The 18,504-nt window shown below is 42.5% G+C and overlaps 2 protein-coding genes and 1 long non-coding RNA gene across 6 annotated transcripts; 1 reads left to right on the plus strand and 2 right to left on the minus strand.

Annotated features, from left to right (window-relative positions):
* Positions 1–19: 19 nt before the first annotated feature.
* On the minus strand, positions 20–3,039 carry LOC135651781 (uncharacterized protein At2g24330-like). Of its 4 annotated transcripts, none has more exons than XM_065172356.1 (6): positions 2,887–3,039; positions 2,491–2,768; positions 1,850–1,975; positions 1,194–1,303; positions 552–966; positions 20–457 (listed from the first exon to the last, which is right to left on the minus strand). In XM_065172356.1, the coding sequence occupies exons 2-6, from the start codon at positions 2,708–2,710 to the stop codon at positions 192–194; spliced, it is 1,137 nt and encodes a 378-aa protein (XP_065028428.1). In that variant the 5' UTR covers positions 2,711–2,768; positions 2,887–3,039; the 3' UTR covers positions 20–191. The 4 variants fall into 4 exon arrangements, with proteins under 4 accessions (XP_065028428.1, XP_065028302.1, XP_065028487.1 ...); XM_065172230.1 differs by having other exon boundaries at positions 1,831–1,975; positions 2,887–3,038; XM_065172415.1 differs by lacking the exon at positions 1,850–1,975.
* Positions 3,040–3,638: 599 nt separating this feature from the next.
* LOC135651895 (peroxisome biogenesis protein 22-like) lies at positions 3,639–10,027 on the minus strand. The gene is made up of 8 exons (XM_065172525.1): positions 9,774–10,027; positions 9,452–9,682; positions 9,316–9,363; positions 6,230–6,286; positions 6,043–6,144; positions 5,154–5,219; positions 4,037–4,138; positions 3,639–3,948 (listed from the first exon to the last, which is right to left on the minus strand). The coding sequence occupies exons 1-8, from the start codon at positions 9,876–9,878 to the stop codon at positions 3,850–3,852; spliced, it is 810 nt and encodes a 269-aa protein (XP_065028597.1). The 5' UTR covers positions 9,879–10,027; the 3' UTR covers positions 3,639–3,849.
* A 163-nt stretch (positions 10,028–10,190) lies between these two features.
* On the plus strand, positions 10,191–12,306 carry LOC135651931 (uncharacterized). Its single transcript, XR_010502002.1, has 2 exons — positions 10,191–10,380; positions 11,928–12,306. It is a non-coding gene; the product is annotated as an uncharacterized LOC135651931 (long non-coding RNA).
* The last annotated feature ends 6,198 nt before the right edge of the window (positions 12,307–18,504 follow it).

An 18,504-nucleotide genomic window follows, 5' to 3' on the forward strand; every position in this document is an offset into this window, starting at 1 on the left:
TTATGAAGGCAAACAAAACTTTTGATCTCATCAAATGCGCACTAACAAATTTGTATTACATTACAAGAATCCTCTAATAGTTGAAATCACGTGTGCTGTTGCAAAACAAACCAAACTGACCGATACCAAAATTGGCACAAACATCCTCTCGAGAAAAACACAAACTTCAACCGACATGCTCATCGTTCTCATCAGTCCCTGCAGGAATCTCTTGTATCGAAACCTGAACTGGCAATAGAATCAAGCTCGTTCTCATCAGTTCTTCCAGGAATCTCTTCTACAGCGGCTAAACTGCTCGCAACAGTTCTCTTATTATCACCTTCTAGTGAAGAGGTAGGTGTGTCCTTGCCAGAACTCAATCCCATTTCATGCTCCTCTGAACGCCTTGACCCATTCAATCCATGGCAGTGGGGGCAGTAATATGTTATGTATGAGAAATCCTCCTCCTTAGCTAGTCCTGCACACATTCAACCCGCAAGTTTTGTGAAAGCCATAAACAAAAGCAACCTTTTTACTAACTGCAGAGAGCAATGAGCATCTACTCCACCTACCATTATGCATGTGGCAGTGGGCACATATCAGCGCATAGCACTGAGTTGGATCCTCCCCAACGAGCAACGCTGCTACACGAGCAAGCCAACCCCTATCACCAAGGGCCGATCCCTCGAGGCGTTCGACAACTCTCTGATTAGGAGAACCAATTTCTTGGGTATCGGCAATATATTCATTAAGTGTTTCATCGATGAACTCAGATGTCGTGCTGCTCCCGGTGCTATGACTTCGTGCTTGTGATGGTTTCCTGTTGCGCAGCCCAGCAGACTGGACCAGCTCAGCATCATAACTTTTGCCTGATGCACTTACATTGGATTCGTCTCCCACATGGAATCTCAAGCCAGAATCTGCCCCAAGCTTGGATGCCAGAACACTTGCAGCTGCCGCCTTTGCAGCAGGATCAAGATCATACCTCTGGGGCAAAAGTTCAGAGTCATCAATATACAAAATTATGTATCACACTTGAAAAACCATTTACAAATGCCAGCACACAGCACAATTAAGAAATATATGAAGCATAGGTTTGATAAAGTGCACAAAGTAAGCCAAAAAGCAGATTCAACACAGAGGCGAGCAAGCAATATAAGACAGTGAAAGAAGAGAAAGCATATGCAGGGGAAACAGAGATATCAAGAACAAACCTGAATGAGTTGTTGTGTGGTGTAATAATTTGTTTTCTCCTTGAGCTCATCAATTTTTGCTTGCCTCTCGGCACGAAGTCTTTCAAGGGTTTTATGGTCCTTACAATCAACTGCAGAAAAGAAAGTGTAATTATGATCAAATACATCAAGTACTGATGCTTTAATGGTTAGAAAGGAAATCTACTACATATTTGCACTCAGTTCAACAAAACGTAATGTGCTAAAACATGCACCAGATAAGTACGGAAAAAGCAAGTCAATGGTTGGTTGAATAAATTGAGATATTTAAGCTGTTTAATACTAAAGAAGGTAATATTGGGTGCAAAACAGCTGCAAAGCGAATATCCAACTATTTGGGTTGGCTGCATAGATCGTAACTGCCATAGAGATATATTAATAAATATTCTACTCATGAAAAACAGTCTGCTCTTTGTCCAATCAAATCACTCAAACTATTTGCATGGCATGTATATAATAATAATAGAAAGGAAAATAGATATCAGTCCAGCAATTTCAGAAAGCACGAATCAAGGTAATGTATAGAGTAGAATAACATGTATGTAAGCCATAATAGAGAGAATTGAAGGATTACACTGTAAAACTGTCTAATATTGGGCGAAGAGTTTCTGATATTTACGTATTCTTGTGAAGCTTACAAGTGCCGAGTAAATAACAGTTGACAAGCCAGGTAATACAAACATGGGCAACACTCGAATAGCCCTCATCTTCCAATCCAAATCCTCTGATCTTGTAGTGACTACAGCATAACTCACGGCTACCACCTAGTAAAGAGTAACTACTGTCAGAGACTAAGATCAATTAAATCAGTAGCCAAATATTTTAGTAGTTCAAAAAAAATCCATGCCAAGAGTTACCAAATGCTAACAGGAATTCCACAAGTAAAACCAAGTCATCAACAAAATAAAATGTATATACAGCCCAAAGCAACAGAAAGATGATCATGAAGATACTCAGACTATGATGAGAACTGGCTTTCTATAAAATTTTATGAGACACCATGTGATAAAATCATTGAACTTTGCTTGTAAAGCAGCCTACTCTCAAAATAGCTGCTGGTTCTGTTGTTACTCTAGGCAGGAACATCCTGAGGATGAAGTTCGAGGTGGGAACCAAAAGTCTAGTCCTAAATAGAGTTGAGCAAAAATAAGAAACTATCTTCCTAATTCTTTAACAGAGCTTTCAAAACAAGACTTCTTTTCCCCTTCAACCACTGCACGTCGAGCTCAAACAATTTCAATGGTTGTTGCCTGAGGGAGGATAGAAAGCAACAACTGACCTCGAGAATCACGGAGAGGAGTACGATACTCCTGGCCGTCTTCCGGGACGAGTGAGCCCTTCTCTTCAACCTCGCGAGGACCAACGCCTCCTCCTTGGAGAGGTGCTCCAACCTTTTCTGGAAGTCGTCGTCGTCGTCCCCAAAGATCCGTCTCCACAGCCGGGCGACGACCCCTCGGCGCCGCTTCTTCCTCAGCGCCGCCGCCGCCGCCTCGCTGCATCTGTCGGACGACTTTGCAGGATCATCGACGTCAGCCGGAGCGCCGTCTTCCTCCATTCCTGAAGGGAAACCAAAAGGACGGGGATCGGATCGAATCGGAGAAACATATACCGATCAGATGGAAAGGGGGCTCAAGATCGATTCATCTTTGCAGGAGAAGGGAGGAGGAACCCTTACCACCGTCTCCCGGTTTGCTCTTCGATCCGGGTTCTTAGTGGCCAAGAAATGGAGATGGGGCCGCGTAAGATACGAGGAGTTCGTGGCGGGGTATCGGCCTGGCACGGCAGGCGGGTCAAGAGAGATCGTACCGCTTGAGCCCATGGAAACATCTACAGCTCTACGGATCTAAAAATAACTGTCACCGATCACATCATCAATCATAAAGTTTGTATGATTAAGTTCCACGTGTCTCTCAAACAAAATATACGTTGTCAAAACATACGAGGATGAAATGGTTTGATATTGATATAACGATTGAGATCATGACATCTGAGGTGAATATTTTCTCATACAACCGTCATGAGTTACAAACAACATATAAAATGATTCTTTTAGGTGGGAATGTTTTTATTTCAAAATTACCAAACTAATATTAAACACTTCATGTATCTAAAGCACATAGCTATGATTTTGATTTATTTTGAGATGATAGGAAGAGCTTGAGGATCACATACACTAACAAGTTGTAACAGTTTTCTTTTTAATTGTTGTGAAAATAGGATTGCAGCCATATAGTTTATTTTTATACAACTTAATGTCAAAAAGAAAGGAGAAACTTTTTTTTTTTTTCCCTCTAGTTAGTCAATCACTTTCACCAATTCTATGGAATTAAGGAGTTTGATCTTTGTTTCACAGCCACCTCAATTAAAAGACTTCCCAACAAAATACAACCCAAATTCAAAGTTTTGAATACTGTTCGACTCCAAGTCTATGGGAAATCATCTGCATTTTCAAGGTCATTGGTGCAAGCAAACAAGAAAACTTCAACAAGCAGCAGTTGTAAGCATCACTTGAAAGTGCCGAGCATGTACATTACAGCCATGTAATGGAAACCCACTTATCGTAAGGTTAGAGGGGAACACAAGACCATAGCCAGAGGCACGGTGCCAAGTCTCGGTTGACGCCTGCAGTTTTTCCAAGCTAGGAAAAGAACTGTTCCAAACACGTAGATGTGAATACATTTGGCGCTATTTGTCCTGATTCCATTTCCGAGATATAGAGTTGGAATCTGATAAATCGCTGTTTGGAATTGGTTCATCCATATGTTAGCAACACGAGCAAGATCTTTAGTAAACATAGAATATAAATACTGATGCGAGGAGCTCACCAAAAGCTGCGAGATTATTTCCAGATTTGAATCAATATGCCAATCAGCCTCCAACTGCCGCACAAATGATGTTCGCCCGACGTCAGTGCTGCAAAATAGGACCTGCGGAATAGTCCAAAGGGAAAAAATATGATTAAAGTTAGCATGAGCGGGGAAACAAAACACGTCGTGAACCAATAAAATCCTAGAGATTTAACTAAGTTCAGACACAAACTCCAAGGGTATGCTAATGACTAAAAGAGAGAGAAGAAGATTGACAAACAGGAAAGAGAATAAAATTTTGAGGATGGAGGTACTGCAGATGTCCACAATATAGAAACAAAAAAGGACTGAAATGCGCATGATATCACATTATCACCAAAAGAGTTGGCTTCTGCATCCTCATTATCCTCCTCATGCTGAAACAGATCAGCCCACTTCATCATAGTTAAGTGAAGAGGTGATGCACACAGTCCTAACACAAACCATAGAGGTCTTCATTCGTCAATATTTCTCAACCACCACTATTATATTGTCACAGTTATGTCTTCTCTTTCCCTGGCATGAATTAACTCCAATAAGTTGAAATTTTCTTAGGGCTATGGCTCTGAATATAATCATAAGCATTGCTTCTCATTATTAAACCAACTTCTGTCGTCTAGCAGCCGTGTTGTTGTTTAAGATCTACTCGATATGGATGACCATCCATGCTTCTCGGAGAGACCTAATCTGATTAAAAAGGCTTGGAGTGTATCTATATAGGTCGTGCTTACAAATGGAATGGACATGCACCTATTCTGACAGAGCTAACCAAATTTATGTAAACCGATGCTTTACTGCATAACTGGTCCCAAAACCCCAATTATAAATACCATCAAATACCTCAAAGAACTACCCCCGATGGCCCAGTTCATTGATTTACCATGATCATAGAACCAACCAAATGCTCCCAGCCTCCCATCTAAAACACATTGAAAAACACAGAATACTCTGTGATTTGGTCCATTCAACTCACATACCTCCACCAATTCCTAGCCATTCTTCTATGACCTCTCCTGGAAAAAACTACAGTTACGAAGACGAAAAGATCAAGGATCTGAGAAAGCATGAAATAAATTCCTAACTGAAACCAAGATACCTTGTCCTTGATCAAGCTGCCCATTTGGAAAACTCCACCACTCTCAAGAGCTGAAAGAACTCTCTCCTGCAGCAAAAGACCTTTTCACATATACAGCAGAGCTGCAGAAAGCAAGATTAAGTTGAAATTGTAGAACCTATTTACAAACCAAAGCATGGCCATCGTCCAATTTGTCTAATCCGACTGAATTAATTACAAAATTGAAGCCTTAAGAAATCACAGACCAGCACATTTGCAGATATAAAAAAGCAGAGGTAATTTTCTACTGATTCTTGGCAGATGTGTGTATTCGTTTTTAAGATGTTGCGATATAGAATATAATCAACAATCTAATTACAGATAAGAACCATATATAAATTGAAAAATAATCCAATAAGGAAAAGACAGACAGTGAGAAAAGATTAACACCACAAAATTTCTGTTAAATTTACATCTCCCAGTACAAACATGTGATAATAAATTCATAAGGATCTTCAGCATTCAGTCTCCATATCAACAAACATGTGATTTCCCTATACAGTCTCCATATCAACAAAAATATGCAGCCGGTGATGAACTTTTTTTTTCTTTTTACCCTCAAACACATTATGTTGACACCAGAAAAATATTACACACAAGAGATAGATATTCCAACTGGTTCAAAACTTGATGAACAAGCAATAATAGGTGACACAGGCCTTTTAAAAAAATCCAAGTTGAAGAAAATGCAGGTCCAAAATCAGTGGCAAAGTTTTGAGAGTTGTGCTGATGAATGAATAAAATAATTAACATTGCAATCCAATCAATAGGGCATATCATTTTACAAGACACTGTAATGCATAATCCCAGCCAGTCTGTAATTATATTCAGGAAGAGATGGGTGAAAAATAGAAACAAAAATAATTTTTACCTCACTTTCATCATCAAGAACAGTTTCCATCAAATAAAGATCACAATATTTAGAGATTTCCTCTAATACTTCCAGCACAGAGAGCCTGAGAGTAGCATGTTTCTGCAAGAATGTAACCATATAGTTCTTTGATCAGTCTTGAATCTTGATCAGAAAGAAAATCACCAAAGTCCTCAAAATCATTAACCTGAAGCTCTTCAGGAGTTTTCTCCTCCAGGATCACACCAAGCAGCTGACAAGTCATCTGCAGTATCACATAAATAAAAGAAAATCAATTTAGAAGTATCCAAACTACTCATAAAGTTAACAGAGTTAATAAATTATTTACTGACAGTTCAGGAACCAATCGAAAATTACAAGCTAGCAAAGCTGTCTACTGTTCATCTCAATGCCAAATTATCATTTGATAACATATTCTTGCTGACTATTTTTTACATAAAAATGTTAATAAAATGCATCATTTTGTTCCCATTTTATGATATAATAATATTTTGTATTTATTTACCATCGAAATAATTGATTTTTTTCAAAATACTTAATTTTTACCTATTTGTTCCCAAATGGTTAATACGTGAATATACTTGATAGGACAAATTGTAACGGCTGGTGTAAGAAAAATTGGGATGCAACAGTCCTAAATTTGATGTGGTCATGGCAACATAATCAATAATGAAGTCACAAGTGTCCTCATGACATGAGCAACAAGGATGGTGGCATCTTTCCTCACCACCATATCACAAATTGGGAACTACCGACCGAAGCACTGAGATATGATGCAAAAAAGGACAAAAACCCTAGTGAGAGAGAGAAGGGCAAGGTTAAAAGGACAGGAAGTAAAAGAAGAAGTGTGTGGAAAGGAGGAGGAAAAATAACAGTTCTCCAAAAAGGGATAAGGGAAAGGGGTAGGTGGCAAATCCACCTAATTTCTTTATTGGAAGCTAAGAACTTCTCTATCATTTTTGGGCAGAGAACTTTTGCTCATACTATGGTGCTAACTGTCTGGAGTCATTATCACCTTGCAGGAGAATGAAGTAAAAAAAAAGAAGAAGAGAAGAAACAAGATCAGGAAGGTAAACTAGGAATTTATTGTTCCTGGTGACAATGTTACTCCTCTTAAAAAAAATATATTCCCTTTTATCATCTTAAAAAAATGAAGGGTTTGATTGTGTACATTTAATTAAAGAAAGTAGGGTCCAAAAAAGAATTTGGTTTTCTTGCACAACAACTGAAACTAAACTAGACAAATTCCTTCTTTAGCAAATTCAAAAACAACAAAAGCTATAGAATGAACCAAATCAAATAGATATTGATTCAAAATTTTACTAATTTTATTGATTTATTTGCTCATGACTAGCTAGGGCACCTAGAGTTTGAGTTCATTTACACTTCTGCATAAAATATAATATATCAAGGTGTCAAGCTGGTCTATGCATGCAGACAGGACACTGTTTTATTTATTTGTTTGATATACTTGAATAGAAGAGAGAACATAAGAATGGAAAGAGACGATCCTTTTAATGGGTAGGCAATTACCAGTGTCTTGTGTCCTCTTGAGTATGTTAGTGAAGCACATGATCTCCTATCCAGAGTGTTTGCTATGAGCCTATATATCTATTTTCTCCCAGTTGTCCATTTACCAGTAAATTTCTCTCACTTCTTTGCTTATTACTAGTAACTCAATCAACATCAAAATCTGTTGTATGGTAATGGTAGCTAATCAGAGATCTACTATTTCTCTTGACAGTAAAATACTTAATGAAAACACACCATCTCTCTTAGATCTGGTCAAAAGCGTACTATAGCATCATCAAGACTCGCATCACCTTCACCCTAGAACTCATAGTTATTAAGCTGATAGTTCACCCAGTCTAGCATCAATCAGTAAGCAAGCCTTAGGATACTTATTTTAAATTCATCTAGATGGCTGGTCCACTATACAGTCAGCAACAACATTCGCATAGACATAATCACATGAATTGGTTCCTTCACTTGGGCTAAAATATAAAGCAGATGCACCATTCATGAATTATGTTATATCTACATGTTCAAACAATTCACAATGGGCTACATGAATCATCGTATTGAGCTTCATTAATGGGTGACATCAATAAATAATGCATCACATACCATCTTATTGTTTTTCACAAAGTTGCTTTGATTATACATCATCCAAATATTTCCAATTTTTCATGTACCTTCTGGAAGTGTACAGGGTATGTATGTCAAAACACATTTTTTCCTAAAAAAAAGTATGACTAATGGAACATATTAGCAGACTCAAAAGGTGATTAAGTCATGTTAGTCATGTCTAGTGTTTGTCACCTAACAGCTGCATAGGTGCAGCAAAGCTATTGCATAGGATTAAGTGAGGTGCATCATCCAGATGACTAGGTTATTTGACAGCTGTACTAAGGCTCCATAACGACTCAAGTTACTCTAACACATCAGTGACATGCACGACACAAGCCCCTCAAATGAACTTTACATTAACAGTAGCTAATGCCTCATATGTCCCATGCTGACACAAATATGACCAAAACTCAGGCAATATATTGTACCAATTCCACTTACTAATTAGACCAAATGAATGCAATCACTACTGGCTTCCAATTGATTACTTGGTTAAGTATGTAGTTTGATCCAAAGTCATCAACTTGTTTGTCACTGTGTTGGAGAGTTGGCACTAATTTGCTCAATGTTACACTAAAAGTTTTCAGTAGATCTTCCTTAGAAACAAGCCTTTGGGGTTCTCAACAAAAAAAATTCGATGAAAGACAGTGCACTAATTTTGATGAAAGAACTAGGCAGAAACCAGGCTTATCTCTGTCTTATCTGAGAACTAGGCAAAAATACCAAAATTTCGATGAAAGACAGTGCACTAAAAGTTGGTTTCATATGATTTGATGGAAGATACCATGCCCAACAAAATATAAAAATTGATATATTTAAGTATAATTAAGAAAGATATAAAGTGGAACTAATTCACACTGTGTAATAATCAAGATACGGCATAGGAAAAACTTGAATGCTGGAAAGAATGGGGTTGATCTGGCCAGCAATCTTATACAGCACCAAGCATTGGCAGCTATCCTCCACGAGAATAATTTTGATGAGTAAAGATGTAAATAATGTCAAATTACAATAAAAAGGAACAGTACCACCCAAAATCCGGGCATTCAAGGTTGTAGATGAAAACGGTAAAATAGAAGAATCAATAATTACTCTACCATACAAAGGATGGAAAGATTTCACTCTTCTGTCGCTATTGCATACCTTTCTGCAGCCACCAAGTCTCTTCCTCACAATTTGTCCAAGAGTTAGCTTTAACCATTCAAATAAAATGAAAATTTTAACTTCCGCGAGCATAATCCAATCTTAGGAACCCTAGAACCGAAACCCAAAAATCTACCTCAACAGGAGACGCAACTGCCTCGATGGCATCGGAGACCTTCAATGGCCTCAAGGGCACGAAACCTTCCGAGGGCGAAGGATCAGCTCCAGCTGCCTCTCGACTCGTCGAAGGAGAAGCCCTAGGCTTGCGCCGATCGGTCGTCCGTCGGCCCCGCGACGGCCTCAGGAACTTCCATGCGAAGACGACGGCGATTGCGAAGCCGGCGACGGCTCCGAGGGAGCCCGCGCTCTGGATACCGAGGAGCAAACCCATGGGCGACATCAATCGGTGATCGCGGGGTAGGCAGCTTTTAGGGTTCGTGTTAAAGCGTGTCGATTACCTTGTGGCGGAAGAGGAGGGCGAGCACGTCGGTGATCTTGCGATTGAGGTGGCGAGAGAGGCGCCGCACAAGGGCGCCGACGTTCTCCGCCACGCGATCCGACATCGGAAGCACGGGAGGAAGCAGCGAGCAGTAGGGGACGGAGAGGAAGGGAGGCTATTCCTCTTTTGGCTGAACAAGGAAGCGAACACCGGGTGACGTTTTGGGTAGACGGGTCGAAATGAAAGAGAGAAACCAAGCTCCACCTACTATTAACTCGTAACCTAAGTCTGCCTCTGAATCATCGCTCGACTCGCGTTGAGGTTTCGTTATCCATAAACGCCAGAATACATGATGGAACCTACCTCGCCTTAAGTCGTATACAAATTCGCTTCCCGGAGCATCCCAGTGACTTGCCTCCAGGGTTTTGTTCTCCGTAAATGCCGGAATCCGTTCGAAACCGCCACTCCAAGTACCCGTCACTTGTTCGCGCCATGTAGGAGGATAGACCTCCGAAGACCTCGAGGGAGATGGAGAGAAAGGGGAAGGGAGGCGGCGGCGGCACCGACGAGGTGTTTCGAGTGCGGGACACCGGGACAATGGTCTCGCGACTGCCCTTCCTCCTCGGGTAACGCTAACCCTAGCTCTCCTCCTCTGGAGAAGCCATCGGCCGCTGCTACGACCTCCACTAAAAGGGCCATGAAATAAAGCTCCTGTCTTTGCTTTTTGGCGTGCTTTTATCTGCTTCTTTAGATCCGTGCTTGTCTGGACTTCCTTTCTATATACCATTTTGCATCCCAATTAATAGCTATCAGCTGTTCCTTTAGGATTATTCTTTCAAATTTTTCATTTTTATTATATAGCCTAAGCGTTGAAGTCTGAACAATGCACCTCCTCCTCCTCTTTTGACAGTTACCATGACAACCATTAATCCTCATCAATCTTTCACCATTTTCAGTTTTTTTCTTTATCCACTTATTTATCATTTATGAAGTTATAGTGTTTAACCAGAATTATAGGGTTTTTTTTTGCTATAAATGATAATGAAGTTGCTTTTTTACAATCTGAGGGATCATATGGAGCCATGAAAACAATCTGTCCAAAAAATAGAGGTTTCCCTAATGTTGCATCAGCGAGGGACTCCTGCACAGGGTTCGCTTATAGATGATAATGTGAAGCAATCTGATTCTTGTTGGTGATTGAAAATTGTTCAGAGATCTTTCTGAAAAAAGGGTTTGGAGAAGCTGTTGTCGGCTTTTTGTTCAATTCCTCAGTTAGTAGAGTTAGTAGTGTTGTGTTCTGCTCCAATTCATCGATCTTCGTAACTTGATTGGTCTGTATGCACAATGGCACTCCCATTTCTTCACAAGGTTCAGCAAGCTGGTGCCACCAAGTAAGTCAGGGTTAGATTATTCTCCCAATTCTGAGGATTTTACTGAAGTCTATGAATAGTCCCTGTAAACCATGTGTCTTGTTTATCCAAGGGTACAAAGTATTTTTCAGAGTGCTGTGTGCCATTGATGTCTTTCATATCTTTGTTTGTGGAAGCTAGATGCAGGTACATGATCTGTGGATGGCATGTCAAAATTTCCTAGAAAAGAGAAAGGCAGAATGATTTAGTTTAGAATCACATGCATTGTCCAGAAAATAAACTGATACAATGAGAAATGGACCTTTCTTTTACTCCATACCCGTTGTTGTAATCATCATAGTTTTGTTTGGTTTTCTTGATCTCTGTGTGCTTACCTTCATGTTTATTTACAAATATGAGGAATTCCAGTTATTATTTTGGTTCAGGTTTCTTTTTAAACAGCATATCACTATCTTTAATTTCAATATGGTGTACTTGATTCAGTCACTCCAGAATTGGTTCAGATGTCTCAACTAATTTCACTCCTAAGACTTCTAAGATTCATACCGAGTTGCAGATACCTTTTAATTCAGGATGTCTCACTTGATAATCAACTTTTGCTATTCCAAATTTGTTCAAGTGTTGTGGGTATTCTGCTAGAAATTATATTCTTGCTTGTCTATATTTTTTCTCCTTTCCACATAATTAAGCTTACAGAATGTTTATATCTCATGATGCAGCTCCATGAGAAACAAGATTTGTTGGTCCTCTTACTACCTACCTAGATGCTAACCCGTGCTTTGAAACTACATTTGCAACCGCAGGAACCATGCCGATACTTGCAGCAGGAATCACATCATACCACAAAAATCCTGGCTGTCTGAAATAAACCATCTGCCTGGATGAACAGAGGAGTCAGCTCAGAAGAGGGAAGAGCACAAACAGAAGTTAACCGCTTGAAAGCATTAGAAAGGGATCATTCCAGTTTATCTGAAGCTTTCTTCTCTTCAGATCCACCCTGATCATTACAGCCTGGCATGCATGTACTTTACATTGTTATATGGTCCAGACTTCAGGATGTTTCTGTCAGTTAACGTTCATGGAAAGTAGATGCTCATTCATTGTTGTTCCATCTCTCATCTATATGTACAAACCTCTTTTTCTTTCCAGCATGCAACATCCTTTGAGGATTAATTTTGCTTATACCACATATTAGCTGTGATACGAAGAGCAGCTTCTGATGAACAACTTGATGATGTTTAGCTGTTATGTATATTTTCTTTCTTGTCACTGGGGATTCAATTACAACTGGAATTTTGTATTGTTTATGATGCCGTGTAGTGTTTTCCTATGAAGAACAATTTTTCTGTTTAGATTAAATATTTTGGTAATCCAATATAATTTCCTATTCATGAAGACACCATGATAATTGTTACGGCAAGTAACTTTTTTAGCCGTGACCTCGGGGTCGACGCGGCTGGTTCAGGGCTCCGGATGACGGGGATCAGACGCGGCTCCTTCTTTGGACGTTGTGGTAGCTGAGGCAGGAGATCCGACTTAGAAAGTTTCGCGGTGCCGGATGTATTTAGTAGCGGCCGAGTACCTGCACACAGGTCGAGTCGGTAGCTCGGCCCGACCCCTCCGACGGTCTAGTCAGTGGTAGCGAAGAGGTGTTTTTTGTGAGGTTCTCCTCCCCCCCTTTGCCCGTTGGGGGCCAGGGGGCATTTATAAGTGGGTTTTATGTTACCTGATGCGCCATCCTGCCGGAGCAGGGTCGTACCTCTGATGGAGCCTGTGGACGTCGTGGGTGTTGCGTGGAAGGTCGAGCAGCCGCAGGGTATGGGGGGTGTCAGTCAGCGCCTTCTCCCTCCTCGGGCGATCATGCGGGGTCAGCCGAGGAGGTCGTTCGAGTACGATGGTGTGGGTGCGCGTCGTGTCACTGTTAATGCTCGCTTTGGGGCAGTGTGCCGCGCAGGGTGTCCGACGTGGGGGGTGTATTACGTCAAATCCGGGGTGTCATGTCAAATCAATTTTTTACCCCTATCATATGCCCCCCCCCCCCCCCGAAAGGAGTCATGCGGCGGTTTTGCCTGTGGGGAGTCCGACGCATGGCTTCCTGCTTCTAGCGGGCTGTTCATGCGGGTCTGAGGGGCACGCCGCCGACGGGTCGGTCGTGTGAACGCATCTCGCACAGCGCTAGGCCGAGGCGGGATTGATCTCAGGGGCGAGGGGGTCGATGAGCACCACGCAGGCGGGGTGACCGCGCAGGTGTGTCTCGGGGGGCGTAGAGCCGAGGGCCGAGGAGCACAACGTGCTAGTCATAGGTGCCCAGCAAGCCAATCACGTGAGTGATGGCACGTGTGACTTGATACAGAATCTTTTTGCTTATTATATTTTGGCGTATATCACTTTATAACAATTGCATATGTGCATATATATATTGTGATGTCCTTGGATTTGTGCAATGGGAATCGGATCATGATGAGATCACGATAATGAGATCGATTCACCTTTAAACACATATCCTAAATAATCCCGGTCATAGGTTACTCGAGAAGGACATCGTGATAACCGGATAGACTGGTGTGCTGTATACCCGTCCATATGATGGATGCAGCTGGTCTCATAGCTGCTCGTGTAGGGACACTAGGGATACAGTACAGGTGCTCATTGGAGAATGAGTTCACTGATTGATCCGCTTACGGAATGCTGGATGGTTGATGATGCCTTATTGTCAGACAGCGATTCCGTAGTCCTAGTGGTGTATCTGGTCCTTAGACTTGAGACACCAAGGATGTCCTGTATGAGTGCTCCACTCTTTGATACCAGACTTATAGGTTTGGCTGTTCCCAGATCTAGTACAGCTGGTCATTGGGAGTGGTAGTCGACCTTACGAGGGCTATTGAGTGTCAATAGAGGATCATCCACTCTCGGCGTCATGAGAGGAATATCCTATGTGTTCTTGCTCAGACAAATCCCTGGCCAGGGTCATTCGGGTTGAGAGAGAAAGAGTTCTCCGGGAGAATCCGATTAGAGCGAGACTCGAGTAGAAACCGTATGGGTCTGACAGCACCATGCTCGATATACGGTCTCTGGGATATTAGATGGATGAGGGACTATAGGTACATGGTAACTGAGGACAGACAGGTCCAATGGATTGGATTCCCCTGTATCGTCTGGGGACTACGGCGTAGTGGCCTAGTACTTCCGTAGTCGATGAGTCGAGTGAATTATTACAGAGATAATAATTCACTAAGTTAGAAGGAGTTCTGACAGGTATGACTCACGGCCAGCTCGATATTGGGCCTAGAGGGTCACACACATATGGTAGGCATTGCGATGAGTAGAGGTTCGGATATGAGATATCCGACGGAGCCCTTGTCTTATTGGATGCAGATCCAATACCCACTAGGGAAAGGACCCATTAGGGTTTTGACACGGGATCTCTATAAATAGGAGGGATTCACAGCCTCATAGGCTAGAGTCTTTGCTTGCCCTTCCTATTCTCCTCTCCCTCTCCACCTCAGAGTAGGCCTGGAGTTTTGAGGAGCGTCGTCGCAACCCTGCTGTGTGGATCACCGCTAGAGAGGAGGACGCTTGACCTCCTTCACCCTCTCCTAAGGATCTGCAAGGAAACAGGGATATACGATCTCCCTAGGTAACACAATCTCTATACGCAGTTTTGTGTTTTGCGGATTTTGCGCACCAATCTTCGCACGACGACGAACATCTTTTTGGGAATCTGGGATTTGTTTTTCTTGTTCTTCCGCTGCGCATATGATGTCGCCCCCTCAATGATTTCCCAACAGTGGTATCAGAGCCAGGTTGTTCGTGCGAATGATTGGTTTTGAACTGCGTGTATTGTGTTTAGGAAGAAAATTGACGTCAAAATCGTTGACGCAAAAGCGAGGAAGGGCAGCAACAGTTGCTGCCCTCGATCTGCATGCCTGCAGCCACCTGCAGCGGCAGCCGCAGCCGCAGCCAGGCAGCACAGCGCCGGCGCATGCGCAAGCGCTGTGCCTGCAGCAGCCGGCCGGCGGCCTGCTTGCAGCAGGCTTGCCGCCGGCGGGGCTGGCAACCCACGGGCAGAGGCGCCGCAGGGCAGCGGCGCCTGCCGCCGAAAGGAAGCGGCGTCTGCCGCCGCTGCTCCCGCGGGCGGAACTCCCCCCACAGGGGCGGCCGCCCGGCGGGACAGCACCGCCTGCGGAGGCAGCGGCGCCCGAAGGGGGCGCCCACCCGCAGCGGCATCGCCGCCAGCGGGCGTGCCGTCTGCAGGCGAGGGCAGCGCCCTCGCCCCGCCGCACAGGCCGCCGCCAGCAGGGTGGCGGCGGCGGCAGCGGCAGCAGAAAGAGGGAATTAGGGTTTTCTGGGAAAAAGACAGTTTTGCCCCTCGGAATTTGAGAAATTCCAGTTTCTGTCTTTTGTCCAAATTACGAAAATACCCTTAGGAATTGAGAAATTCCCTATATGTCCCTGATTTCAGAAAAATATTAATTAATTAAAAGATTTAGTTGATTATTATTTTTTATTATTATCTAGTAGTCCTACATGATGATGATTATTTATACATGTGATGTATGATGTGTGGACGGATGATCATGGACCGTGTGATGTGTGTACTTGTGATTATTATTATTGAGGTCTGCGAACCTCCATTATATTTCTCGTTTATTGTCGGGCCTGCGTGCCTATGATTAAGTTGTAATCACATGAGGAGGCGCAGCGGGAGCGTGGATGCGACAGCAGGACCCACGAGACGAACGATCCTGATGCATGGAGATGCATCAAGATGTCGACGAAACCGACGAGGACGAGATGGACGATCACAGGGCATGGAGATGCACCGTTGCACACATAGATCTTGATGTGAGTGATTAGGCCTACTGGCTCGGGCCTAATCATATTAGGTTGTGGTCCATGATCATCTGATGTGATTGATTATACACATACTAGATATGTATATATATTTGCATGCGATGTAGATATATATTAAATATGTATATGTGTGACATGTCATATTAGGAGACCAAATTATAGAAACATCTCTCGATAATATTAAGTCGGTAAACGTGAGGCAATTAGATTGACCCACGTGGCCTTCCATCGTTATGAGTAGGAACCGAATCCCGGTGTAGGTTGAGTTGGTCGAGTCCCTCGAGACTCACCTATATCGCGATTCGCTATCTTGCTTACGACATAGAGATGTCACCGGTGACCTGAGGACATGGTATGCTTGGTCGAGTCCCTCGAGGGTATATCATCAAATCAGACTCATCTTGTAACGAAGGTGTTGACTTAACCGAGCATCATGGTTGGTCGAGTCCCTCGAGGCCATGGTGATTCGGAGGCCGAACAGGACGGGAATCACAAGGAGTTGTGATCGGTAAGAGTTGCCTACCTTTTAGGCTTAGTGTGATTGGTCGAGTCCCTCGAGGTTACACTAAGACGCTGATTGGATCCTGATCCCCACTAGAAGTCTGCCGGAGACTTCCGTTTCACGTGCTGAGGGTGTCGCGTGACTCGTTAGTAAAATAGTGGGAGCATATTAAGATAGAAGTCCATATCTTGATAGTTTATTTCTTGCAAAATCTGCATGTTATTCATTTTGCTACATCTTTATTTTCAGAAAATGTCGCTTTCAAATCCCTTACGTGGCATACTTGATGTCAACCGCCTCACTGGTCCAAATTATACGGATTGGCTCCGTAACTTGAGAATTGTTCTCACAGCGGAGAAAATCGTGTACGTCCTTGATACAGTGATGCCTACGCCCGAAGAAGGGGCAAGCGAGGATGAGATCGCTCGCTACGTGAAGTACATTGATGACTCCACTCTTGCTCAGTGCTATATGTTGGGCTCTATGACTCCAGAGTTACAAAGACAACATGAAAAGATGGATGCCAGATCCATTCTCCTACATGTCCGTAAATTGTTTGAGGAACAGGGAAGGACTCAACGATATGAGATATCCAAGAGCCTTTTCCGCGCTAGGATGACTGAGGGGACACCGGTTCAGAACCATGTCCTAAAGATGATTGAGTGGATAGAGAAACTCACAGGTCTAGGAATGGTCCTAGAGGATAACTTGTGTGTGGACATTATGCTTCAGTCCCTACCAGATTCCTTTTCACAGTTCATAATGAATTTTAATATGAACAAGCTTGAGGTGACTCTCCCAGAGCTCCTCAATATGTTGAGGGAGGCAGAGAGTACTATTAAGAAAGAGAAGCCAGTTCTCTACACTGGTGAGACCAGAAAGAAAAGGAAAGCAGAAAGGTCCCTTAAGAAGGGAAAGGGCAAGGGCAAACAAGGTAAAGCAAAGGTTGCTAAGAAAGACCCAACAAAGGACAAAGGCCAGTGCTTCCACTGTGGTAAAGATGGGCACTGGAAGAGAAACTGCAAAGAGTACCTTGCAGAAAGGGCGAAACAAAAGCTTGATGAAGCTTCAGGTACATTCATGATCAGTCTCCATTTGTCAGACTCTTATGATAACACATAGGTATTAGATACCGGTAGTGCTTATCATATATGCAATTCGTTGCAGGTTCTGGCAAGGCCTAGGAGACTAGAGAGAGGCGAGATGGACCTAAAGATGGGTAATGGAGCAAAAGTTGCTGTATTAGCTGTTGGCGAGGTCGCTCTACATCTGCCTAGTGGAGCTTTTATTGCATTAGATGCATGTTATTTTGTTCCTTCTATTATCAAAAACATTATTTCCATTTCATGTTTAACAGTTAGTGGATATAAATTTGTTTTTGAGAACAATGGTTGTTCGATATTATTAGATGATAAGATCATCACGAAAGGAACAGTGCATAATGGTTTATTTATGTTAGACACCACTCCACATATCATGAATGTAAATGTGTCTAAGAGGAAACGAGATGAGGTGAACAATGCATACCTGTGGCATTGTAGGCTAGGTCACATCCATGGAAGAAGGATTCAAAAGTTGCTAAATGATGGATATTTAGATCCATTCGACTATGTGTCATATGCAACTTGTGAGCCTTGCATTCGTGGAAAACTGACCAACTCTCCATTTAGTGGAACTGGAGAGAGAGCCACTGAGTTGTTGGAACTCATACATAGTGATGTATGTGGACCCATGTCAACTCATGCCATTGGAGGTTACTCCTACTTCATTACATTTACTGATGATTTCTCAAGGTATGGATATGTGTACTTAATGAAGTACAAGTCCGAGGCCTTTGAGAAATTCAGAGAGTATAAGAATGAGGTGGAGAACCAGACTGGAAAGAGTATCAAAACTCTTCGATCAGATCGAGGAGGTGAGTACTTAAGTACAGAGTTTACTCACTTCCTCAAGGACCATGGGATATTATCCCAATGGACACCTCCTTATACACCTCAGCTCAATGGTGTCTCTGAAAGGAGAAA

Source organism: Musa acuminata, chromosome BXJ1-1 (genome assembly GCF_036884655.1).
Source record: "Musa acuminata AAA Group cultivar baxijiao chromosome BXJ1-1, Cavendish_Baxijiao_AAA, whole genome shotgun sequence".
Lineage (NCBI taxonomy): Eukaryota > Viridiplantae > Streptophyta > Magnoliopsida > Zingiberales > Musaceae > Musa > Musa acuminata.

What these genes read in the sequence shown, in the direction of transcription:
- LOC135651781 (XM_065172230.1), bottom strand. Translation starts at nt 2,766, where the DNA reads ATGGAGGAAGACGGCGCTCCGGCTGACGTCGATGATCCTGCAAAGTCG. An exon ending in TCCTCTCCGTGATTCTCGAG is followed by an intron (nt 1,976 to 2,490) that starts GTCAGTTGTTGC and finishes ACTCTTTACTAG; the next exon opens with GTGGTAGCCGTGAGTTATGC. An exon ending in CCACACAACAACTCATTCAG is followed by an intron (nt 967 to 1,193) that starts GTTTGTTCTTGA and finishes CTTTTGCCCCAG; the next exon opens with AGGTATGATCTTGATCCTGC.
- LOC135651895 (XM_065172525.1), bottom strand. Translation starts at nt 9,878, where the DNA reads ATGTCGGATCGCGTGGCGGAGAACGTCGGCGCCCTTGTGCGGCGCCTC. An exon ending in TTCTTGATGATGAAAGTGAG is followed by an intron (nt 5,220 to 6,042) that starts GTAAAAATTATT and finishes CTTTTGCTGCAG; the next exon opens with GAGAGAGTTCTTTCAGCTCT. An exon ending in AAATAATCTCGCAGCTTTTG is followed by an intron (nt 3,949 to 4,036) that starts GTGAGCTCCTCG and finishes AATTCCAAACAG; the next exon opens with CGATTTATCAGATTCCAACT.